This window comes from Seriola dumerili, unplaced genomic scaffold, assembly GCF_002260705.1.
Source record: "Seriola dumerili isolate Sdu_G_001 unplaced genomic scaffold, Sdu_1.0 BDQW01000167.1, whole genome shotgun sequence".
Classification (NCBI taxonomy): Eukaryota; Metazoa; Chordata; class Actinopteri; order Carangiformes; family Carangidae; genus Seriola; species Seriola dumerili.
The window spans coordinates 262337-289777 of record NW_019174422.1 but is presented as its reverse complement, the minus strand read 5'-3'; the positions used below and the strand labels follow the sequence as shown (position 1 = coordinate 289777).

Here is a 27441-nt window from a genome sequence, read left to right as displayed (position 1 = left end):
TCACAGTCCCTTCATCAGTCCACACAGATGATGTCTGATGATTTTGTTTCCCGCCATTTTTCATCTTCTGTGATGTTTAAGTCACACGTTTTATGTACGTCATGATTTAGTCGCGATGTCTATTTTACTGTTTTGCTGAGAGGCTCAATGGACTGCATTTATACAGAGCTTTTCTAGTCTTAACAACCACTCAGAGCGCACACACATATTCTGCAGCACATCTCTATCACACACACTCACTCAGGGGCAATTTGGTTGAGTATCTTGCCAGACACTTCGACATGTGGACAGGAGGAGTCGGGGATCAAACCGCAAACCTCCCGATCACTGGACGACCCGCTCCAAACTCCTGAGCCACAGCCGCCCATCTGAGCATGTTGTAACTGCAGGACGCCTGCAGCTGGGATCATTTTTACCTCGGGTTAATGTGGTTATTTTAGTAATGGTTTAGTCTATAGTTTGTCAGCTCATAGTGAAAAAAAATGCATCAAATGCTTCAAATGTCAGGTTTAACCTGGTGTCTAAAGCACTTTTTTGAAAGTTAAAAAAAAGTTCTGCTTGTCAAAATTCCAATGTAGTGTTCCATTTTATGCTAAATGCTAAATGCTAAACAAAAGTATTGGCAGAAAACATGACGGCAAATGAGTGTTTGCTGAGTTCATTGTGAGAAACAAGCTGATTTGAGAATTTCCTGATGTCCTTAAATGTCTCCCCTACGCTAGCCAGACAGTACCAGGCAGATATGAGGGTGTGGGAAACTCCAGTGTAGCTGCACACCACCATCAGAGCCTGGGTAAAACTGAACAAATGACCTGTCGGAACGGTAAGAGCCTATGTGCTTGCTAATGCATGCAAGTGGATGCACCACCGCGGGTTTTCCCACCCGAACACGAGCCGAGGTTTTGTGCCCACTTGTTGCCATTGATTCCCAGTAATCCACTAACGGAGTTTAGTGTTGTGCAGCGCTGGAGGCTTTACAGTGTGTCAGCCCACGCTTGGATGTGCTGCACTGAACACAGGACCATCTATCTTCTCTCTAATACAAGAAGTCAGCCAGAGCAGCAGTTTTTTTTTTTGTTTACACAGTATTGAAAAGCTGAACCCAGAGAAATATTGTGTACAGTCTATTGTGGTTTATATTGTGAGACTCGCAGGCTCGTGGGTGTTTAAATGGGTTATGTGACTGTGTGATTGTGTATGTGTGTGTGTGTGTGTGTGTGTGTGTGTGTATTTATGTTTGTGTGTTTAAGTGTGTGGTACAATGTCACAATAATGACAACCTGTCCCCGTTCTCTGTCCCTTCGAGGGCATGGGGTTCTGTGTTTGTGTCCCACTAGGCAGGAGAACAACACGTTATGTAATGGCCACACACTCGTGACTACAGATGTAATGTACTAAATGTACAGCCCGATATCACTTACGAAACAAAACAGTTCAGAAGAAAAAAACATGTTAGAAAACCCCAGACCTGACATCTCGAAGAGAACACCACCCCCGTCCCCCACCCCCGTCCTTCTCTCCTCCCTTGATGGCACAGAGTGGGAGAAATGCAATTACCAGAAAAGGAACAGGAAGTTCATTTGAAGTTCATTAACAAAGCTACACAATAATAGAAAGTCCAGAGGTAGGGTTATTCTAAGTCCAATTTAGATTTAATAGGACATGCTATGATTAAGAGATATACAATATGATAAGTCCAAGGAGATAAGACTCATAAAGTAGGCCAATGAAAAAGTCTCATTAAAGTTATAATATATAACTTCTCCACATTAAAACGTCTAAAAATGACTAGACCTCTGTTATACCTTTTTTTGAGTTGTGTTCTCACATTATCCCAAATGTTTCCATTCATTCTCAAACCAAAGATATTCAGATTTTAATCACGGTAATGGTATGTTAAATTTGCCTATCAATGACATCATATCCTCTATGATCATGTGTCAGTGTTGTGTTTGTCTTGACAGAACCTCAACACTGACTTTTATCTAGTTTTAAACAATCAGAACAAAGGTTAGCATCAATCTCAGCTCCAGCTCTTCCCTGAGTCTCTGTCCTCCGTACAGCGTCGCTCAAACACTGACTTTAAATGTCAAACTGCTTCATTCAGTGTTTTTAATGGTTCTGGGTCTGTTTGATTTCCTGAACCACTGACACTGAAGGAATCCAAACCGGGAGGAGCTTACGGTAATGGTGGTGAAGACAACAACTCCCATGATCCCAGGCTATTTCATAACGTCATCCAACACCATCTTTTCTTATTGTTTTGATTAAGAGACACCTAGAGGCAGAAGGTACAGACTGCGTTTAAGTAAATGCTCTTGCAAATTGGTAGTATGTAAATAAATTTAATTTGTAGTAGACAAGTTGCTATTTGACATATTTCTTTCTTTATATATCGTATTTATTTCTCTTTTTACCTGAAACATCTCTTGCAAAAGAGATTCTGTTCTTCCCAGAATCCCTTGTGACACAGCTCAGAAAAGGGAAATTAAATTTAACATTTTGAATTTTGAACTTGTTATTTTCTATTAACTGATGAAACTAACCAGCCAATTGCCTCATGAATATCAGAACATGTGTACGGTCATGGATAAGACTCGGCCGGTGGCTGTGTTGCACTGAGGTTCATTCAGGCTTCTGTTCTGCCTCCTCGAGGATGTCTCCCTGTTCAAAGAGACCATTCCTCTTTGATTCAGAGAGAGTGGCTGCAGTTTGTTTTCCTGTCAAACTCCACTGGAAATATTTTTGCCATCATCTCAGCGTTATACACCAGAAATACACTGAAAATATTGGCCTACTTGAAAATGTATTTTGACAGTGCTCAAGTGTCTTTGGTTGGAATATGAAGCCTGGTTTGTAATTGTTGTGGGTGTAAGTATTAGCCCCCTTTAATTACAGATTAAGCCTCTGCAGTAATTGGAGTAGAGGCAGAAATCCAGAACTGTCTGCATGGCCTCATACCACAAAAGAGTTAATTATGTGGACAAAAGTATTTGGACATGTGAACGCACTATGTGGTCATTCTGAAACCATGGGCATGAATCTGCTGCTATAACAGCTTCCACTCAAATCAGTAAGATGTCTTTGCTCCCATTCAGCCACAAGAGCATTAGTGAGTTCAAAGACTGGTGTTGGGGGGGGTATAACTGTTACTCACAGTCGGCATCCCAATTCATACAAAAGGTGTTGGGTGGAGCTGCGGTCAGGTCTCTGTGGACCTGCACTTTATGAGAGCTGGCGCTGTGCACGGGGTCAAATTCAAGGTGTTAACAAAGCTAAAAGAACACTACTGTCTAAAACATCACTGTGTGCTGCACCACTGACACCTACTGTAGCCAAACCATGAGAAACAGGGCTGGATGACAAGTAGCCAAAAGTATATGGACAAAGGTGGTCATTCATTACTATCTGCCACTATCTTTGACCATGTTGTGTATGTTTTTTGTAACTTAGTTGACCTAACCCATTAATAACAGAGAATGCCTGTGTTAATAAAGTTCCTCTCCAGACATCCTCAGCAATGATTAATATTTTGTTTCAGAGGAGGAGTCTGTTGAGACCAGAACCAGAGACTAGCAGACGGATCAGAACGGTTAGCGCAGTTAGCATCTTTTATTTGTTTATGTTGTTTATTAGCTTGTAACTGGCAGTAGCTGACACAGTGTTAGTGGTTTTTCTAATGCTAACTCTTTCTCTCCTTACTGACAAGGTTTCAGGTTTATTTAGCCCCGCCCCCCGTCCCCACAAGTTGACAGGATTGGGTCCTGAGGTTTGTGACGTATGAAACCCTGACTGTCTACATGGTGTTTGTGTATGATTACATCACTCATCATATGTTTGTATTATATAAAAAACATCATATGGATGTTAGCAAGGTTAAACATTGAATTTTTATTGGAGGAGTTCTTTAAAAGGAATATTTTTTGCAGTGCAATCTTAAATCTTTTGCCAGTAGCTTCAATGTGCTGATCCCTCTGATTTAAGTCCATTTTTTGCTGACAGACTTTTTCGACGACGCCCTCTGAGGACAACACTGTTCTTTTTATTTAGAGACCATGAACTGCATTGTTCATTAAACTAAATTACACCCTGGACTGTGTAGTGGAAGCTTAAATGAGTCCCTCCTCAGCCATTACCTAGCTTTGAGCTTTGATGACATTGTGAGCGTGAGACACAAACAGATTACTAATAACAGAACTTAAGTGAGATATAGTCACACGCCCAGTGGGAAACTTGTGGGTGAATAAGATTAGTGTCGCAAAGAGAGTTTCCACCCTTTGCTCACAGTGGGGGTCTCGCTCATCGGCTGTAACGTCTCTGCCGCAGCCTCTGCCTCATTATTCCATCCATCACAGAGGAGGGGAAGGAGGAATAGAAAAGAGAGGTAAAGGAGAGACGGGGCGGTTTCATCAAACTCAAGGATGAAGGGTCAATGAAAACAAGAGGGCATTGAAAAGCCACTTCAGAGAGGCTGCTCTGATGCTCTGAGCAAACAATGTGCGATCCATTTCAGAGAGCAGAGAGGTCAGCTCACCTCCCACCCCGACTCTGCCGCTTCGCTTTCTCTATCCTCCTCCCGCGTGTTCCTCTCCATTCCGCTCACCTTCCGCGATTCACGTTGACAAAGCCGGGACATGACTACAACAGTGATCACAGTCGTTTTGGCTGCAAATCAAATTGATGAAACCATGAAAACCTTTTTTTTTTTTTTTTTTGTGCCGTGGTACAAATCATTATAATGGCTGTTTGTTTTGGCAGGCACGAAGCTTCAACGAGGCTGGACCCTGTTTGTCCCCTCTCGCCTCTCTGCAGCACAAACCGGACCCTCAACAACTATTTATCATCCGGTCTGGTCTGCACCCAAACAATGACATTACAATTTTAAAAAAGATAATTATCCGTGTGTGTGTGTGTGTGTGTGCGTGTGTGTGTGTATGCTTGTGCACATCAGTGCAGCTTACAGGTGTGTGTTTCTCGTGTGAGTAAAGTTTGAAAGAGTCTCCTCATTTGGCCTATTTGCTTTCTTTATCAGACTTATACCTCTGGAATGTAAAACGTTAGATACGTGGCGTAGCGTATGACATGAACTCAACATAGTAGACATTCCCGTAAAGACACACATGACGTCCACTTGCTACATTATTTTTTTTGGGAGCTTTCAACTTCATCTCCGGCTCTGACTCAGGCTCAGACCTGCAGGAACAATCGTATCTAGTGATCCGATCACAAGTGGTCAGCGCTAATGCGTCTGCACATTGCGTCTCCAGTGACCACTTGTGATCAGATTTCACTTCCTGCTTTATATGAAAATAAACAGATTGCGTTGTTGTTTTCAGCCAATCGACAGACGGGTCCGTTGTCAGTGTGCTTGTGTGTATGTGTAGTGAGAGAGAGAGAGAGAGAGAGTGATAGAGCGAGGCATGGAGGGGTTGAACGAATCAATGCTCTACAGTGAAATCAGTATTTAGCCATTTGAAAAATCTTTTGGGTTCATTATAAACTGTGTTGGACTGTGTCAGAGGACGTCAGTGGAGTAGTTGGTCCTTTAATGTGGCCCAGGACACGTGTGATGACTGTGACCACCTGTGATCAGATCACCTGAGACGGATGGTAATACCAGGTCTGAACAGGGACTCTGTGACTTCCTCTCCTGCCGGCATAAAGATAGAACAAGAATGCCCCACCCCCACTGAACCACAGCCTTTTTTTAGCCTGGTTGCTAGATGAAAGTTTTTATATTTTATGATATCTCTCTGAGGCGACACAACTGGAGAAGACAAAGTATTTGAAGCAACAAAGTTTTTTTATTAACTTTTGTTATTAACTTTATTCCACAAAACACATATAATGAATAAATACGACGTACTGAAAGTTGAGCAGATGTTGCGTGTGGCACTTGAAGGAAGTTGCAGTATATTACCTGACTTGAATGTGTGCCTAAGTTAAATCTGCTCTATGGTGTGTCAAACTCACTTTTTCCTCTTGCTCATTCATAAATCTCATTCCAGGTTTCAGCCTGTTCAGGATATTAGAAATAGTCTCATAAGGTGAGGTGAAGAGTAAGTGGAACATTTTCCAGAAGTTATAAAATAGTTAAGTGAGTTTTACATTCCCTCCATCCACTTTTTAATTTCAATGAAATGTCTTGCCTCTTGAGGAAAAAATAATTGAGCTCTTTGACACAATACGGGGTCTAAGTTGCAGAGAGTCGCCGTAATTGAAAAGAGAATTAGAGTCGCATATGCATGTAGGGTGACGGGCTGCCACTGCTCCTCGGATCCAACACCCACTGCACATCTTCAGTCACAGGAGAGAAAGAGGCCGGCCTGTATTAGGTTCATCATTCTGTTTTCAACAAATTCATTCCCCTCTTCTCCCACTATTGATTAATACCAGCTGTCACCAGGGGTGCTGTCTTTGCTTCGCTTTCAAAAAAGCAGAGGTAATATTAAAGGCACTCAAAGTGATGAAGTCCTGCGTAACTTTGTCTGTACAAAGCTAAAGCAGGAGAGCTGAAGATATTTCATTTGTACACAGGTTCATTCTTGACCTTGGAAATACACAAAATAATCTTAGGACAAGGTTCATGCAGTAACACGTCTTCATCCTGATGCCAGGAAGATGCCACTGTCAATTAAATGTAACCTGATTTACTAACACATGATTTCTTTGGATGGTAATGACCAATTTCCTATTAAATTTCTTTGGAATAACTATATGATTTGGCACTTTGATTATTATTATAAGAAAAATAAAACCGTGTTAAATGGTATAAGTTGATATATTCCAGGTAACTGCTCAGCATGTCAGCTCAAGTCAGTGCAGCCTGAGCTGCTTCTGGCAGCTGCTGTTTGTCCGTCTAACAATAGAACAGACTCAGTTTCTTCACTATCTTTTCAGTGTCATGATGCTGATGATGATGATGATTATGATGATGTTGATGTTGATGTTGATGTTGATGATGATGATGATGATGGGGATGCTGATGATGACGATGAGGATGAGCCAAAGGATGAACTTCCTCCTTATTAGTGAAACCTGTGCTGAAGTAGAACTTCACAGGATGCTCCAGGTTCCTCATTTTAAAGCTTCTGATATTTCCCTTCTAAAACACACGACCTAAAATTAAAGTAAAAATGACTTTGTTCTTGTAATATTATGACTTTTTTTTCTTGAAACCTGATATTCTCAAAATTCTGGTAATTTCAGATTTTGGGTATATCCATCTGCTTGTTATTTTGTCAGAAGTTTTTGACATTAGAAAGGAATCTTAAGGGCTGGAAAATAAAGACAAAGAAAAATAATTAAAGCATGACAGAGGGGGGGGGGAACAAAGTTTTAAAAAGAGTGTATAAAATAGAGAAGAAGGGAAAAGGAAATTAATTTTGAGAAGATGGTAGTAAAATAAGTGAAGCGTGAAGTCAGATCCGTGCAAAGGAAAATGAAATGTGAGCCTGTGACTTGTCAACTGCCACGCCATAATCCACAACTCTACTTGTATTTCAACTGCCTACAGCAGGAAGAAGAAAAATGTAGATTCACATCACACAAAAATCCCTTCACACTGCTGAGAAATCTTTTTTTCTTATTAAAAACCCCACTTCTTGTCAAATTTCCCAAAACACTGTCAGCCAGGCAATTAAATACTCCATATCTGTTCAAATCAATTATCACCACCACGCAAGTGCCCTGCAACACTGTTGTGAAATGATTGAGCTAATGGGTTTTTGTTCCCACGCAGACAGTATCAAACCTCTCCACAGCAATTAAGATCGTTATCCACCCTGTGTTTTTGTTTGAGCCCATTTCATATCCATTTTGCAAACTCGCAGGTTCAGCAGTGATTGAATTTGAAGCTAGGAGCATGTTGTGTACTTTCAACCTTGTTAAAGCGCATCAGGTGACCACAAATGCACTTCAGCTATTGAAAGCGATGGTCATTTCATGCTGAGAGCTCGCTATTGCACGGACAATCGACCTTGTGTTGGAAAAGAGCAATTAGTACCTCAAGAAGCTGAGACATACAGTAGCTGAGGTTACTGTAAGATGACTTGCTGACTGGCAGCTTCAAAAAACTTTCAGTGTAGGCAGCCGCCGCAACCTTTAAGGAAAGCTGTTCATTTAAAAAAGAACATCAGCTACAGCAAGATATCTATGACAGTAGTGATGACTGTAAATAAAGATGGACGTAGCCTCTGTGACGTCACCCACAGTTTCTGAAGAGCGGTTTTGAAGCTCAGAGTGAGCTGCTCATCTGTCGCCATCTTGGCAGTGCGTGACTCCACCCTGAACTCCCAACTAATCCAGAACTGGGCAAAGAGGAGGGGTGTGTGTGGAGCTGAGGATTCAGTGCATGCCAGTTTGTGGCAAGAAGACACTCAACAAATTGTCACTGAAAGTGGCCACACCCTAAATTATGTATACATTTAATCCTTAATTCAAATGTAAACAGATGAGTCATATAAACAGTTGTCGTGAAGGAGGAAATTAGCTATGGAGACCAAAACAGTTTTTGCACCAGGCTGTAAACATGTTTATTTCTGCTGTAAAGTTGGACATTTCAACATGGGAGTCTATGGGGACTGACTCACTGTTGGAGCCAGACTCTAGTGGTCATTCGAGGAACTGCAGGTTTTGGTTCTTCAGTGTCGGCTTCAGTTTTCAGCCTCAGAGGTTGATGCTTGGTACACACGCACATCTGTGTGTTAAAGCTAAATTTTGCTATTGCTACACAGCTAACATTAGCATTAACAGCTGTTCACTGACCAGTCTATAAGAAATGTGACAGAAATGACAGAAACTAAAGTATACTATATATACTATAAACTTACAATAGCTGCTAGCCAAGCTATCTGTGTGTGTGTGTGTGTGTGTGTGTGTGTGTGTGTGTGTGTGTGTGTGTGTGTGTGTGTGTGTGTGTGTGTGTGTCTCCAGAAGCAGGTATATGTATGCCAGTCAGACCGATGCTCCCTGTCACTGGTGATAAGTGGTAATTGAATTTTTTGTGTCTGTTGCATGAGAGGGTCTTGGCAGCATAATGCTTCTTTTGATTGTGTCAGTCGGGGGCTGCATTGAGGTGCTTCAGCTGTAGCTGCCCTCTCACTCTTTGTCTCTCTGCTGTCTCTCTGTCTCTACCTCTATTCCTCCTCCTTTGTCTGTTTCCATTTTTAACTGACAATAATCAAATATCCTAAAGCTGCAAACAACTTTAAAGCTGCTCTGATCAGTTTTTTATAGAAACAGTGGATCACAGGACAATGCGTGATGTGAAGGGTGTCACCCTCAAACACTGCAGTTCCCAAAGGGATCATTTAATGTAGCTTTTACAAAAATAAAACTTACCAGTTTATGCATGACTGCAAATGTTTTTTTGTATTTATTTGTTATAATTTAATGTATTTATATTGTTTCATATGGCTTATTTACATTTTTTTAATGTTTTTATTTTATTTATACTTCAGTTTTAATCGTTCTTATTTTCAAATTAAAAATAGTATTCTTTTATTTAAGACGTACCATGTGATACAGTAAAACAATAGACTACCTCATACAACCCTGAGTTTCTCAGGACAGAAGGTAAAAATTTGAAGCAGTTTTATTAACTAAACCTGTTGGAAGTGTCCTGCTTTGAACTGTCTTGTTAGCTCAAGTCAACCATAATTGACATAACACATGTCCTACAAAGATAACCACAAAGAACTTTAAAGTTTTAATTTTGGAGATGAAACAGAGGCAGAAATTGGAAATGAGATTCCCTCTTCCAATCTTATCTCAGTATTCGCAATGTTCCTGGATGATTGCAGTAATGAAAAACAGGGAGTGGAATTATTTCTTGTTGCAGTTTGACTTTTGCTGATGAGTTTGTGGAGATGTTTTCAGTGTCTTTCGAATTAAACGGGAGTGAATGATCCCAGACGGGCTCAGCGGTTTAGCAATGTCACCTCACAGCGTGAAGGTCGAATCCTATTCCTTGCTGAGGCTGAGTGTGAATGTGGTTATCTATTTATGTTATAGGTCTAGTGTTAGACAGGCGACTTCTCCAGGGGGCACCCAACATCTCACTCAAAGCATGCTGGGATAAGGTGAACCGCTCACAACCTTGGGCAGGATAAAGCAACTAAAAGTCAGTACAGATTGTGTGAATTAGACCAAGACGATTTAGCAACAAAAAAAAAATCCAAAATAGCAGAGGAATTTTTCCATGAAAGAAAGTAAATTAGTTCAATAATGAATCCATGCCTCATAAACAATAAACAATAGACGCCAGAATAATGAGTTTTCTTTCTGCTCACGTCGACAGAGTCCAGTTTTCCTGGAGGGAAAAAATGAAAGATTTAAGAATTGCTGAGAGACTTGATGCTTGAGAGACATCAAACAAAAAAATGTATATATTCTGTTGGGACTGTTTTGAAATATGCAAATTTTGTACAGCGTGCAGTGCTTGTCCATCTGGTTTTATTAGAGCTTGGTATTCATTGCGACTGTATTTCCACTCCATGAGGAATTATTTCCATCAGATGTAATTAATTTATTTCACATACCAAAGGATAGTCTCAGCCAGTTCCACTGCCGTAACGCATTGTCCATCAGGTCCAACCCCGGCCAACATAGGCTGCAAGTACGAGGTCTGGTTCCTAAAGGGACCCCATGTGAGGCGCTCTTTCACAACTTCACCTCCAGGTGTCTTTGAGTCATTCTTCGGCAGGAGTTTAGCCTTTTTTTGTGGTCTTGTTCTCTATTTATTACAGCTTATATTCAATGCAACACTTGCAATACTGTATTTTAGCAGTCAGTGCTCATGTATTGCCTGCTGCATCCGTTGCCACTAATGTTGTTGCAGCTGCTGTTCATATAGTATTCATGTAGCATTTTAACACCCCCCCCCCCTTCTGTCCACATGTCAAAGTGTCCTTGAGGCCAGCACCTCGCACAGCCATCCATTGCCTCTAAAACATAATGTAATGAGAGTTATTATTATCGTTACTCCTCAATCCCTACTGTGCTCAGCTTGATGTGTCCTCGTAGGGATTGACAAGGTCAGAGCTTAGGTGACAAATATCAACACAGGACATTTTCAGCGTCCGTGTAATCATCTGTGCCACATGAACTGACTAACTGAAATGAGATTATGCAAATGGTTAAAATAAGTTTCCTGAGCTCCCAGCACGAGGAGCAGAAACATCCAGAGGGAGCCAGAGCCGGCTTCTCACTCCCAACTGGTCCAATTTATGATGTGGTCAGACAGCACGTCCTGCAAACCCAACCAGTCCTTAGACCCGGCCCAAAATGTGGTCGACCTAGACCAACACTGGCAGCAGCATGGTGCTCCACCAATGAATGAAGACAAACACATTTTTCTCCTGTGATGATTGTGACTCACCATGTGATCAGAACTAATAGAGTCCAATTCAATCCACTTCAGTGATAGAAACACAGACCAGAGTCTTGCAGTATTGAGCCACTTTTCCACTGTTCAGAAGACCCGCTAACATCAGGCTTGTGTAGGCAATGGAAAAGGGAACAATCGGCATTCACACCCGGGTCAAATGACTCTGCAGTAGACACGGTATTTTTCAGCTCCGATCAGCAGTGATGTAAACACTACTCTCGGGAGAACGCACAAATTTTCGCACCTTTTTAGAAACCGTAGACACACCTGTCACCTGACCAACACAGGTGTTATTAAACCAGAAACACCGCAGCTACATTGCGCTCCAGGGTGAAAGAGTGAGCTGAGTCCCTGAAATAAGTTTCAAAAACACCCTTGATTAAAAGCGTCTCACACTGAGGCTCTGACACTGACAGGAGCTCCAACCCCGTGGATGAGACAAGATGGATCTGTTTTACCAGTTTGCACGGCGGCTAGCAGCTCCCTCTCTCTCTCTCTACACTGCATCTGTGTGTGTGTGTGTGTGTGTGTGTGTGTGTGTGTGTGTGTGTGTGCGTGCGCTCTGTAAGTGCATGTGATGACATCACTCCTTGCAGTTGTGTGTGTCCTCAGTCTGAGCAGAAAGACAAACTCTGGCAGTGGAAAAGGGGTCAGTCGGCTTTTATTAGCGGGGTTAGCTGCGTTTAAAAAACCTGCTAATCTTGGTGGAAAAGGAATATAATAGAAAGAGAGTGTGTATGACCAGATTAGACTGAATAAGAATAAGAAGTGGGTGGATCCATGACGACCTCAGAACTCATGTGGAGATATGTTTCAGATGCTGTTGACATTGCTTATACAGATAAGTCATTGAAATATGGATACTCTGTCCGTTTGAGTTACAGCAGTTTGAGACCTTTTCACTCTGTATTAGTAAAAGCTAAATTCCATTTGAAGTCAGACATCGACAAACTCAGATGTTTCATATAATGCAGAGTATCAATTTCAATTCGTATCACTTGTTGTTTGTTACTCTGGCATAATAATATTGTTTCCCCATGCCAGAACAGAGTCGTCATGGAGATGAATGCTGCCAGTGCCAGAGAGAGTATGACAGTAGTGTGTGTGTGTGTGTGTGTGTGTGTGTGTCGTCGCGCTCGGTCCGGGCACGCACGCTCCTGACTTCTGAACTCGCGCCCACGCTCCTTTCAGGTGTAGATCTATATAGTGAAGCTCCTTCTCTCTCACACACACCTACACACACACTCAGCTTCAGACATGGAGGTACAGGTTTCTCTTTTTTTTACCTTTATGTAATTAAGTCTGGAATAATTGCTCAGAGGTTCCTCTCTTCCTCTCCTCCCTCTCACTCTCTTCTCCTCTTCTTTACTTGACAGAGGAATGTAATTAAAAAGGGAGAGAGCTTTTTCCTGAGGTTTGATCATTGTCTCTATCCTCTAATGGAGAGCTTTAGACCTGCGGCTGTCATCGACAGCTAGAGAGAGACCTGGAGAGAGCAGGAGGAGATATCGGAGGAGAGATGAAGATGGAGAGATTCATCAATGAAAGGGAGAGTGACAGAGGAAGGCAAGAGACAGCGGAGACAAATAGAACAACAGGCAGACAGAGAAAACAGACGGTGGAGGAGAGAGTAAGTCACAAATTAAAGGGAGAGTCTGTGAATCACAGTGGAAAAGGTTTATTGTAATGGAACAGACTTTCGTTACCTATTATATCAATTTCAAATAAGGCATCATTTCTGATCAATACATCATTTGCTAATGATTTAAAGATCAGTTATAAGCTATTAATAAGAACAGCTTTAGGGTGAAAGTCATTTTATCTGCGATTATAAGTGTAAATATGTCATTAATAAAGGGTTTCTTACTATAATCAATCAAGTCAGCAGCTGTAAAGGCAGTGTGCTTTTCTAGAAGGTACTGTGAACGATCAGTTGAAAAGAAAAAACGAGTGTCAGTCGGAAGAATTATTTCGCAGCATGACGACCCAAACGTTGTTCTCTCTCTTAATGTCTTATAACTGATCTACAAAGCATGAGCAAATGATTTAACTATGACAGAAAGCCATTACATTTGTTATAAAGCGTTTATGTTGCACATCGCACACCATGAGCGCATTTCTCTCCGTCAGTCAACAAGCGACTCTGCTCCTCTGTCTCACTCTGTTTAGACACATTTATTTAATCAAAGGCATCGTTGCAGTCCACTTTAATCCCTGTGTACTTGTATGAAATGTATAAAGAGGAAATTACTTCACAAAAACACTGATAAACAGAAGCTGAACAAACAACTATCCGACTGCCTCCCGGGTGGCAGGTGGACTCAGTAGTGTTTCACTATATATTATTATATTAATTAAATTTACATAGTTAGGTTTACAATGATATATTGAGGGGGACCCCACCCCCCCACTGTCTGTGACGATGCAGGAGGGAGTTGAATTTGTCCAGTCAGTGATCTGGGAGAAGGAGAAAACGAGTCTCTTTTTGTTTTGAAAGTTTGTGGTCTTTGTTCGGCGATACGATGAATACAAGTGAGTAAAGGGTGGATGATCACTGGTGTTGTTGTTTGTGTGTGTTTTTATTTAATCTGTGATCAGCACAGCTGGAAGCAAATGTGTCATGATATATCAGGACACTTATCATATCAAAACTGATCAAAGCTTAGACCACAACCTCGTTCCACGACATAGAAAATAATCATGTGATGGTGACGCACACTCACTCGAGTACACAGCTGCTGTGTATTAAGCTGGCAGGTGAGACAGCCACGCTCATGGCCTTTGTACAGCAGAATATTTATATTATTCCTCTGATCTTCGGGAAACCTATGTGTTTGTTTTGCTCCTGTTACTCTGATCACACCTAATTTGCATCTGATTTTAGGCAGATTAAAAAATATAATAAAAAAAATGAATGTGAAATTGACTTGGCAGCTGGCTGGAGGAGTTTCTGTAGAGACGTGGATGGAGGGAAAACAGACAGAGGGGAGGGCGTATCCAAGTATCTGTCAGTCACAATCTCTGAGCTTTTGGAGGCTTCAAATGGAGGGAGTAGCTAACAGATAACAGGGCGGAATCTGGGACAGGCAGTGCAACACACGCACATTCTGTACTAACACACACACACACACACACCATTCTTCACTATATTCTTTCTGTTAGTCTTCACATTGCCACACACACTCTCTGTCTTTGTCTCTGTGTTTCCCTTTAATTCTATTATATTTGGATCAAATATGCTTCATAGGCCATACAATAACACACAAAACACACATACAAAAGCTACAAAAGTCATGGTGTTGGAAGTAATTTACATGAAAGCAAAGAAAGTGTCAAAACAATCAGAAACTACTAGGTCTAAACCTAGTACGTCTGTATGTCTGGACCACATTTGGTCAAATCCTGATTTTATAACTGTGACATCGTCTGATAAAATCACCAAACACTTAAATGAAAGACAAAGACTGAGCTGTGATTTCAGATGGATTTACTGTCACGTGATCACTCAGAGAGAGAGTTACAGTGTATTGGAAGTGCTCCTCCTCTGCCCTCCATCTTCAGACTGCCCGTAACAAGAGGTGTAATCCTGAGGCCCCCGGTCGGCATCAATACACGGTCCAGACCTGAACCAGGTTTATACCCAGTCAGTTTGAAACAATGGGCTAAGTTGTCCACTCTGCAGCTGTAAACACCCCCCAATAGAACCTGTTTGATCCAGAAACTCCAACTCAGTGACGATGCACTCGGCTGACAAGTGGTGGAAATATGGTCAGTCAGTCAGTCAGTCAGTCAGTCAGGGATGTTCCAGATTATAGGGCTTGCCCCGCTGTTATGGTCCAGCCAAAAAGACATTTTTAAATAAAATGATAAATTTAATCTAAAACTGTTCAAACAATGAAAAGTGTGTCTACATACATGTGTGTTTGTTCACAATAACATTCACAATTTTTAATCGGCTTTTGCTCTTTACGTCGAGTATAAGAGTTGCCCCCTTTTATAGTATGTGTGTGTGTTTTCCTCTGAAGTCGAGCCAACATGAGGGATTTTGTCAGAGTCCGACATGTTTGCCAGTCACCTCCACTGTAGTACAAATGCTGCGGCTGGAGAGGAGACTAATATGTATAATGCACGAGGACACCTCCAGCTAATGTATTTGAACTGTAGCCAAGGTGTGTGAAAAAGCTCTCAGACCTCTCACCTCCCAGTATCCGACACCTTCGCAGGACATGTCACCTATGTTTCCTTCCCTGATTCTCTGCTCAGGCCCGAATGTGTATCAATTCTCACCTCACCGTCAGAGTGGTGTAGGTGTTTGTGGGGGGTGGGGGGTGGAGGTTGTGGTGAGGAAACAGCACAGAGTTCTGAGTACAGACTTTAAATCTTGGTTTGATGTAAGTGGAGGGGGAAACGACAGCGAGTGGAGTTCATTTGTGTTGTTTTCATTGTGAATCAACTTGTTTGAAGGATTAACTTAATCCAGTGACATTTTGTTGATACCAGCCTCAGTCTGAGTTATTGTACTGTATCGACTACTCTGAAGATTCTTTAAAGTAAGAAAGTTGTGCAAGTAAGAATGAGACCAAATACCGTAATAGAAATTATCCCTGATCCTCCTTCTGTGAATAGAACATATCATTGTCGAGGCATGTTCAGTCTTCAAGCTCCATATTTTCCTCTTCCCTTGTGTTTTACTTGAGGTGTTGATCCATAAGAAGATACAGTATATTTGTGGTTTTAAGAACCAAAAACCATCTCAATGTAGTTCTACATCTCCTCTCTCAGGCTTCTCTCTGGAGCTCTAGTAAGTAGCTCTAACATGTCAGTGAGCCAATCAGAAAAGAGGAGGCGCTGGGCCTCTCTTTTCATTGGCTGGCTGTTTTCTGAGTGATCCAATAAAAGATAGCAGATTTCAGGTAAAACACTCAGAGAAACCAAATCCTGCAAGGTTGGATTGTGGGTCCAGGTGGGTGGGGCTTGGGGCATGGCAGAAAGCGGTGACTGCTTTGTTATGACATCACAAAGTTCCAGAAGTCCTGACTGCTGGTTTTAAGGATCAGTGTCTGAATACAGGCTGTGCGCATTTCTCTGTGGACTGAGGCTTTGATACTTTCGAAGTATTAATATAGAACCTAGACCTGATCTATAATCAAACAACACATGGACATCTACCTTTACACAATGTTGGACCTTTAACAATCAATTAATCAATCAATCAAACTTTATTTGTATAGCACTTTTCATAGGTTAATGCAGTTCAAAGTGCTTCACAGACTGATCAGCTAAAGAGAAAAGGACAAATCAAGTGAGAAATCTGAGAAACAAAATAGATTTAAAAAGAAGACATAAGAAACATTAGAAAATTAATGATAAAAGAAAACATAAAATAGGATAAAATACAATGTACAACATAATTATAATAAAGTAAGTGAATAAAATGAAGTGACTAAGCCAGGCTGAAGAGGAACATTTGGACTTTCCGGCCGCTCTCAGGTCCAAGTTGGTAAAGTCAAACCAAGAATGCCTGAAGCTGTAAACTTGTAAAAGTGGGCTGGACTTTAATTTAAGAGAACATCACTAAAGCTATCTAATCATTATCTGCCTTTATATCTTTTATCTCTCTAATGGAGTGTCTCTTTGGCCTTTATGCAAACCCATACAACATCACAGTGTAGGACGAACTGGATCCTCTGTCAAAATGATCGCGCCAAGTGTACTTTACTGATGAATAATCATTGTTTTAATCTGACAAGAATCTTTCTCAGCTGAGACCTGACATCCGTGACCTAAAATCCGGCCCCTTACTTGGTCCACATGCTTGTTTTCTTCTGGCCCAGTATGCACCTGGTTCCACAGCCCAAATCTGGCCCATATACAGCCTGATTTTAAGATGCTACCTCCACATCTGGACCACAGTCTTCCTGCTGTCAGTCAATACTGGCGGACAACAGCCAGACTCTGCCCAGATGTGGAAGTATATGGGCCGGACTCGGGCCGAGGACCCAGGCATATGTCAATTTGCTATCTGGGATGCTTGACAAAAAAAAATAAAGAAGATCCGACAAAGGTCTTCTGCAGGTGAGAATTCAGGAAAAGGAAAGGTTGTTTCTCTGGCTCTATCAATATGAATCATTTCTTATCATGGAAATGTTGAAGTTCAGAGGTTTTGGGTACACAAGACTAAATTTGGCAAAATTGCAACTTAAATCAGAAACTATATCTGATCAAAGAATTAGAAAACAAGATTATAAATCAGATGAACCCAGCCCTACACAGGGACATGCATACTCAACATCCTGTCATCAAACTTCTTCTTCTGCTGTCTGCTAGTGGTGTCCTGTGGCTCCCATGCTGCTCTGCTCTCCCAGGTCTTAATTCCCAGCAGGCCACAGCTCAATGAGCTGCAGTCACACTGCCCCCTCTCTCCCAGTGGAAACCAGAACCCAAGCAATTTACATATGTAATTGAGTGGAAAGCAATTGTGCTGGGAGCCGTCGACTGTAAGCAGCCACTGGTAGGCATGTGTATGTGTCTGTCTGTTTCTGTGTCTAGACTCACATGTCAATGAGAAAACGATAATTCTGATTTATGACAACTTGGGTCTTATTTTCTTCTTCTTACTTCTCAATCAGTTATAATTACACAGTGGAATAAGGTCCAGTGGGTCCAGAAACACTAGTAGACACACAGTAAAACCTGACACCAGGTCCTGGAACATTTGTTAATAGGCCATAAGGAACCGGTATGAATCAGCAAACAGATGTGAATAGTTTATTAAACATTATGGGCTACTTGTGCGATGGTTATCTTGAACATAGTGTGGCCTGTCTGTCATCCCTGTCACTCCTAAAACAATGGGATGCACATTTTGAGCTTGAAGTGTGCAAGATTTGACTGCATCATGAGCCGCTTAACTTCTATCTTTATCCTCAATTACTGTTGCAGCTAGCTCGCTAACGTGAGTGAAAATACACCTCTGGCTGGTTGGTGTTGGCTGGTGGAGCAGCGAGAGTCGGGAACTCCTATTTTAACCACGTGATAAACCAGTTTACTCAGAGGTAAAACGGAAAGTGAGCCAATGGCTGTGCCTCACTGCTCACTATACAGTCCACTATATAGTGAGTTCGCCAGTTTGTGATGCTGTACGAATGTATAGTGAGAATTATTATAGCCTATATAGTGGAGTCATAGCATCCAACAATGCATCATGAAAAGCAGTAGTAGAGAAAATGACCGGAGTAGAGTCCAAACTGTTTTTCCGTTTAACCGATGAGCTCACTGTACAGTCCTCCACACAGAACTCCCTGGATAGTGAGGAGGGAGGAGTGAATGAGTGAGTGATTTCAGACACAACCAATGTGTTGGTAATAATCCCACCTTCCACAGGGAAATCGCATGTGTGCACAGCTGCGGCAAGTAAAGTCAGAGCAGGAAGTCGGTCCGTAGACTGGGATGGATGTTTCTCTTCCAAATAAATGCGGAGGTTTGTTTACAACCTGCCTGATCATCCCACGTTTCTTGTGCGGTCAGACTTCTTTTTAGTGATGTTGTCGTTGCAACACGGCTCAAACATTAGTATCAGTGCATTAGTATCATCAGCGCTCCTCATGGCAAGTAAACTGAACGGCATCTGTTAAGTGCCCCCTTAAAAGCCTTTTTAATGGTGATGTAGGTCTTCAGGTGTGTTTGACATGCTGCTACACTCGTGTGCGTGTGTGTGTGTGTGTGTGTGTGTGTGTGTGTGTGTGTGTGTGTGTGTGTGTGTCATGTACAAGCTTTCTCCATTCTCAAGACCGGAAAAGCTCTCATCACCCACATCATCCAGCAGCATTAAAGTCCTTCTATTGTTTAAACTTGTGACATGCAACACAGAGATAATGTACACAAGTATCCTGACTTTCATGCTCCAGCAGCACGCCGGCTCCTCCTCCATAAGCTATTCTAAGATGCAGAGTGGAATTGCGTCGCTTCATAATAGATTATAGCGATGATACCTTCTGATGTTTATCGACACAGCGGGACTTGTGTGTCTTGTGTGTCAGACTGACTGTGATCGAAAGATTATCAAACAGTCGCGCAGACTCACATTACGCTCTAGGAAAGCCACACTGCTGTCTAAGCCCTCTGCAGATTAAAAGGAGCCGAGTTTTGTTTCTATACGTCCCCTGAATGTGTCACAACCCCACAGTCTCCAGAGCAGACACAGGAAGTTTGGAGCCTGCTTTTATCTGCAGCTCACAATAGCAGCACTGTGCTTTCCAAAAGCTTGAGTTATTACTCGGAGGAGGAAATCGTTATGGGGGAGAATGTATTTAAAGTCCTTTGATTGTGAAGGACCGTATCTTGTGCTACAGGAGAGGAATTGTAGTCTGTCACCCCCCCCCCCCCCCACCCCCCCCCCACCCCTTCTTCTCTGTTGCTTCCCAAAAAAGTTCAGTCTTATCTGTGAGCTGGTGACTCCAGCTCAGCCTCAGCTTTAGTATGAAGGCATGCTCACAGTTTGACAAGAGTGCCACTTGTTGGTGAGTCACGTTACTGCGTCGGGAGACTGAGAGAGTCAGTGCATTCCACTGTTTTTTAATCATCTCAGTGGGCACTGTATGAATTCGAGGGTTTGCAAGATGTTAAGCTAATTTCACAAATAAATATTTAAGCCATTTATTTTTGATTTATTTTGAAATGCTGTGTTTGCTCTTCATGCCTCTAAAACCATTGAAATGAGAACAGAAATGAGAACATCACTGTGTGGATGAAATGGTCACACGTCACAAAATCCAAAAAGACTGGAAATCTGCGTTTTAAAGCTTCAAGCAAACCTTTCCTCAGAGCAGAGAGTGCACTGTAAAAAAAAGTTTGATGTTGATGTTATTAGTTTTTAAATCAATTGAAACAGCTTTTAACTGAAGTGTCAATATTATACAGTAACATCCAATAAGTGAAACAGCTCAAAGGGACACTTCCGAGATGGGTGTTGGAATCGCATTTCCCTTATTCTTCAGTTCCCCAACTTTATGGGAGACATCAAAAGCAGAATGGTTCGCATGCAGACAACAGAGGCAGAGATATCTGGACTTGTAGCCTGGAGTCATGCTCGAGCTTGATGACATCACTGTGATCTTATCAGGGTTATTTGTTTTTCTTTGTTTGTTGGTTTTTTTTAGATTTTTCATACATGTAAAGTTGGTCTAAACCGTAGGCTGTTCATTTCTGTATTAAGTTTTAAGCGTCATGGCAACATATTGTTTTACAAAAATTTTTTTTTTTCAGCCCAGACATGAGAATTTGCTGAATCATTGAAAGCTGATGCTGGTTTTCTCTGGTCATTGAAGACTTTATTTATTTTATTTTTAGTTAACTGTTCACTTATATTTTTTTTGTGAGTTACATTTGACAATATGAAAGTCATTGTCATTTGACAATATGAAAGTCAGTTATCATTTTTATTGCCCCAGGTTTGGAATTTTGCTAAAAAGAAAAAACAACAAATGTAGTCTTAGTTTCCTCGATGGGAGCTACAGCCCATATATAAAACATATAACTGAAATCAATGGAGTGCCCCTTTGAAACAGCAGGCTGGCTAATTCAGAAGGCTTGATTAGTAAAGCTCTTCCAGGCTGGGTCAGTGGGTCTCATTGAATTCTGTTGACAAAGACATTCATGATTTTACTTCTCTGAATAACAAGTTAATATCCATAAGTACATACACACGGGTTCATGCTGCATGATTGAAACCGTTCTTGTTGTACATTTTCAGTCAGTGTTTGGTGATGTGATGCGCGTAGGCGTTGTGCATGTGTGTGTCCCGAGGATGTCCAGCTGTCAGAGCTCAACTAGGTTAAACTGAGTGATGTCCTTTAAATAGAGACATATTGGCAGAGGCAGGCCGACCTGATTAATGGCTGGGTCCCACTGGGACATGAGGAGGAACCACAGTGAGACGTGCAGTAAAATGAGGGTTTATTCTGTAGAAGCCAAAGATTTCTGCTGTTTTTGACATGTAAATAAATTCTCCATTGCTGAGCAACAGGCACCTCCTAACTCTTATCATTACTCAGTTACCAGTGGCAGCTAAGAGGGGAGAATTGCAGGATTGCGACTGAAGTGTTCTTAATCCCTAAATCCACTGGAAAAAACTGAGCGAATACTCTAAAGGTGCCCTTGAGCAAGGCACTGAACCATGAGGTCTGCAGTGGAGCTGCTTGGCTTTCAACAGCACGACACTGTGGGCAGCTCCCAGGTGCCAATGCTGAGTCCAGATTCACAAAAATAAATAAAAGGAAAGAACGTTATACCAAGAAAAATAATACGCTCCTGTGCCATTGTTGTCCTTCCTCCGTCAGCCAAACAAACACTGGGCCTTTAATTGACTATGCTGCTCAGGGACGTGTGTTCAGAACAAGCAGAAGTTACACACAAACAGAGACCAAGCTCTCAAATAGTGCAGCCGACAAGATGTGAGGCATGCTACGCACGCTGCCTAATTGTGGTCATGATAAGAATACTGAGGAGGGTCTCTGTGTGTGTGCATGCTTGTGTCTCAAGGCTTACAAATTCACTTAATTTGCCTAATGTAGCAAAATGACTCAGCTACAGCCTCTGAGGTGAAGGTGTGAGTGAGAATCACCTCATCAGGGGGGAGCGACGTTTAAGGGTGTCTATAGTTGTCATTGCAAAATCCGTCAAAATGCCAAATATTTGCCTGGTTTCCCTCTCCTGACTGTGTGTGCCAGCCACCCAGGTTTAGACGACTAAAAGTATGTAAATCTTTGAAAGTTATAATTTGTAACTTTTCCACGTTTAAATGTCTAAAAACAACTGGACCTATGTTCTATATGTTGTTCAGTTGTGTTCTTACATTATCACAAATGTTCCATCAATTCTCAAACCAGAGAAATCTGTGATTTTTAACATGTCAATGACATCATATCCTCTGTGATCATGTGTCAGTGTGTTTGTCTGACAGAAGCTCAACATTGACTTTTATCTAGTTTTAAGCCACAGACACTTTTGACACCTTGGTGGTTTTCAGCTCTATATTTGAACCAGATGAAGGATTTTAGTCGTGGACGTTTGGATCTGAAGTTATCAGAGAAACAAGCTGAGGAAATGTTAGACAGCTCAGCTCCCAGCTGCTGGAGACGTCCTGTCCTGTGTCACTGAAGAGCGTCGCTGAATCTCTGAGTTTAATCCTCTGGTGTGTTTGTTATGGAGAGGAGGACACCTCTGTGGATCATTCAGCTGCTGGTAAAAACCTGCTGAACGTCTGCTTCATAAGTTATCAGAGAAACAATCAGAACAAAGGTTAGCATCAATCTCAGCTCCAGCTCTTCCCTGAGTCTCTGTCCTCCGTACAGCGTCGCTCAAACACTGACTTTACATGTCAAACTGCTTCATTCAGTGTTTTTAACAGTTAGAATCACCAGGTCTGTTTGATTTCCTGAACCACTGACACTGAAGGAATCCAAACCGGTCACTCAACACCGTCTTTTGTTATTGTTTAGCTTGAGGCCCCTGGAGGCAGAAGGCACAGACTGTGAGTTTAAGTGAAATAACTGAAGTGAAAATTGTTGTACCTTTGGAAGAACTATTTGTGCTCATGTCAGAGTCCATTGCTTAAAGTACAAAAGGTGATTCAGAAAAAAGTTCCTGAGGGCCTTTACACTGCCTGTCACAAACTACACAGAATGCATCACTGCTATTTGGCTGTTTGGTTGTTTGATGGGGCCCTAAGCAGCTGTTGCTTATCTCTGGGGCCAGCTGTGGAATCCAGTTTAGTGTTGTTTCACCACTAAGTCCAGGCACGAACACTAGAATGCTACAGTACTAACTTCTGCCAACCTTGAACAACGATAACAAACTTGTACTTTTGAGATAGCTGGATATTTGTGGTTTGGTTCCTTGAGGAGTCAATGAGCAGATCAGGAGTCTGAGTGAGGCTAAACATCGTTAAAAAGAAAGCTTTTCTTACCACAGCATTTGTCTGCGTGCATAACATACATACCTAATTAATGTTTTAAATCATCATTACAAGCGGCACTTTCCTTTTATACACTTTGTGTCTCTTTGCTGCTTTGCATCCATTAATCTAAAACCCTGGCGACTGAATGAAACAGATGTTTAGGAAAAACCAAACCGTCAGCGAGTGTTTTCGTTACGTGGTGGACCTGAAGAAACAGTCGAAAAGATTCCTGCACCATAAGAAATACTTTCTGTACAGACCAGCTGCAATAATAAACAACAGCACCTATAAACCCTAATTCAACAGATTCCCACCTATCACGACCCCGTAATGAATGTGACTGGTTCATTAGTCCCATCGATCAGCCCTATAGGCCTCACTCTGGGTGTCCAGGATATAATTGTGATTGGTGGGTTGGCAGGTCCTGGGGTGCCCCGTGTTTAATGCCTTAACTTTATGAGCTGTATAACTCTGAATAGATAATCAATACAGTGTTGCTACGGTCTAAGCAGCATGTAAAGTGGACAGAAAGTTCTTATGGCCTGAAAAATGGCCTTGAATAAATGTGCGTGTGGCCATGCATGCATTTATATTCATCAGTTTTCCAATAGCATTACTAAACAGTGCATGCAGAAGTATTCAGACCTTCACATTTTGTTACACTGCAGCCTCATATTAAAATCATTTGAATTAATTTCCCCTTCTCAAATTCAGTAAAAAGGAAAAACTGATATATCACATTGACATAAGTATTCAGACCCTTTACTACTCTACTTGGTGGAAACACTTTCAGCAGTGATTACAGCCTCAAGTCTTGGGCTCTCCCAGTCTGAGGTCCTGAGTGGTCTGGACCAGGTTTCCATGAAGGATATCTCTTTGCTCCATTCAGCTTCCCCTCAGCTCTGACCAGTATCCCTGTCCCTGCCACTGAAGAACACCCCCCAAATAGGCCAAGCAAATCTTAGTCTTATCGGTGCAGAGAATCTTGCTTCTCAGTCTGGGAGTCAGGGATACAGTAGATCCTTTAGGTGCTTTTTTTTTTCCCAAACTCCAAACGCCTTTCAATGAGGAGAGGCTTCTGTCTGGGCACTCTGCCATAAAGGCCAGATCAGTGGAGAGCTGCAGTGATGGTTGTCTTTCTGGAAGTTTCTCCCATCTCCACACAGGATCTCTGAAGCTCAGCCAGAGAGACCATTGGGTTCTTGGTCACCTCTTGTACCGAGGCCCTTCTTCCCTGATTGCTCAGTTAGTCCCTCCATCATTTAAGAATGATGGAGGTTGCTGTTCTCTTGGGAACCTTCAATGCAGCAGAAATGTTTTTGAGCCTCGACACGGTTCTGTCTCTGAGCTCTGCAGCAGTTCCCTCCTCCTCATGCTTTCTGCTCTGATCTGCACTGTCAGCTGTGAGACCTGATATAGACGGGTGTGAGTCTTTACACATCATGTCCAATCAGCTGAAGTTACCACAGATGAACTCAGATCAAGGTGTAGACACGTCTCAAAGACGATCAAGAGAAACGGAAGGAACCTGAGAAAATACTTAAGTCAATGTGACATTTCAGTTTTTGACCTCTGTTTTCTTCCCTTCTCTTTGCTGTCTGTCTCTCTCACAGGTGGTGCTGGTGGGTTCATCCATAAACGAACGGGATCAGATGCTGTTTATCAGCACGGACGAAGGTTCCTCCTTCCAGCGACAGCCCATCGCCTTCACCCCAGACACGCTCGTCTTCCACCCCAAGGAAGAAGACAAGCTCCTGGCTTACTGCAAGGAGGGCAGGGTGGGTATCACGGCGCCGCAGACACATCACAATAAATAGTTGATTCTGTAGCGGAATGAATGAACAAGAAGCAGCACTGGTGTTAAACCACCAGGATTCCTCTGCAGGCAGTGCAGCAATGCATTAAATTTCAATTTTCACACACACCGGCAGAAAACAAACCTCAGAGAAAACCTGAAGTGTGATTTACCATACAGCAATACAGCTGGGAGGCAAACCTTCTTATGCAAGTGAAATAAACAGAACAGTTCAACCAGACTATCATAACCATCTTAACTGGAGGTTTAACTGAAACAGTACACCCAAATTGAAAACTGTATGTGTCCACAACTACTCTAAGTACAGTAAGTCAAAGATGAATCAAAAAATCAGTCTATAAACTGTGATACTTCCAATGGACAGTTTTTCTCTTCCAAGTAAATTCGGCTAATCTGTCGCTGTGATTAAGATGAGGCAAGTTTAGATGTTAAAGTTTCTCTCCAGGTGTGTTTAAATCCTCAGCTAGCTATCGCTGCTATTTTGTTAAACATGATTTTCACACATAAAAAAACATAAAACATAAACATAAAAAATGGAAAACTGGGTCTGAAGTTCATCTACTCTTACTTCCTGATTGAGAAATCTGGATCAGGCCTTCTGCCCCGCCCACCGCCTGCTGTCTCCAGGTGGACAGGTGAAAGAGCAGAGAGTATCAAGATGGTCTCCCTGTCCCCACAAGTTGAAGCTTGAACATGCAGCCTGAGAAGCAAGCTAATACTAAAAGCTAACAAAATGTAGCTTACTGCTTTGAAGCATGGGAGAGAAACATCTGTTAAGTAATATGACGAATCCACTCGTTATATTTTGGTGTAATTTAAATATCCAGATTTGGTGTTTGGTAACAATACCATGCTACTTAATGGTAAAATAACTCGCTACTGGAAACGTGACATCATTTTGAGAAGCTAGCAGGGACTGTAGCTACAGTATCTAACCTGAATGCTTCAGGGGAAATGTACCTGAACTTAGACACACTGCTCCTCCCAAAACCCGACGAAACATACAGCACCATGCATCAGAGCTCTTTGTATGTTTTCGTATCAGACAGTACAAACATTGTGTAATTACCTTCATCACAAGATTCTCAGTGAATTCCTCCCTGTGGTGTTTTGAAATCCCGTCTAAGCAAAACTGTCAGTGTTAATACAAGTGTTAAAGTGGACTAATTAACACTGACAATTATACCGTGACAGCGGCTTCTTAAGTATTAATGAGCACGTATACACACTTACACATCAGAAAATATGTCTGCTACACGGCTCGCCATGTCGCGCCCTGCTGTTCTCCATCCAGCCCTCTCTGCTACACAGGGGTTCACTGTTTTCATAGTTTTAACATTGTCGGTCCAATCGCAGCAAACATGACACCACAGTGCTGTACTATGTATTGCTTACGCCTTGTTGCAGGTCTCATTAATTTTGAGGCATTAATACACAATGAAACATCTGCCAGCCTTTACACTGCATGAGTTTGTTTTTACAGCCGGGGTTCCAACCTCACAGTTAAAACCCATTCAAGGTGTCCCAAGTTCATTTTAGGCCTCTTAAAAATAAAAGGAATAAAGGTCTTCGTTGACCAAAATGATGTTTATGATTATGTCTCAGCTATCTCACAGTCGGAGCTGGAGACATAATTTCAGGTTGTCCGTCCGTGCATCACATTCTCGTGCACACGATATCTCAGGAACGCCTTGAGGGAATTTCTTCAAATTTGGTACAAATGTTCACCTGCTCTCACTGCAGCTGTAGACTAAAGGCATAAAACCTTCACCTCGACTCAAAGATGAACTGATTAGATTTTATTAGTCAAAGGTCAAAGGTCAAGGTCACTGTGCCCTCACAAAACACTTTTTAATCATAACTCAAGATTTTATACAGCAATCATGAAAAAGAAAATTCACACAAATGGTTCGTATTTTTTATGACTGGATAAACAGGGATGTAATCTGAAACTCGTCTGAGTGTAGGAGGCAGAGGACCACGAGGAGGTGATTCCAGTTCTTCTCCTGTTTCTCTGTGTTTTGCAATATTCTTGTGAAATACCAGATTCTTTCAACAGTCCAAGAAGGAAAAATCACTTCCTCTCATCTTTCATCCAGACACACTCAGACCATAACCTGTGATGAGAGGACCACAAGTGGACACTGGGTCATGTAAAAGGGCCACAAAACAAAACAATTGGGAAACACTGATGTGCTTTAAAGCGCACAGGTTCCACTGTTTCTGGCACCAGCGATAAACTCATAATTTCCAAAAGGTGTCTTTGCTTCAGGAGAGTCA

General features: G+C 41.9%; 1 protein-coding gene across 1 annotated transcript in view; it reads left to right on the top strand.

Annotated features, from left to right (window-relative positions):
- sorcs2 (sortilin related VPS10 domain containing receptor 2) overlaps positions 1-27441 on the top strand; it is a 334331-nt gene that overhangs the window by 249767 nt on the left and 57123 nt on the right. Inside the window, 1 exon segment of the mRNA XM_022752257.1 lies at positions 24959-25123. Coding sequence (XP_022607978.1) covers positions 24959-25123 — 165 coding nt within the window.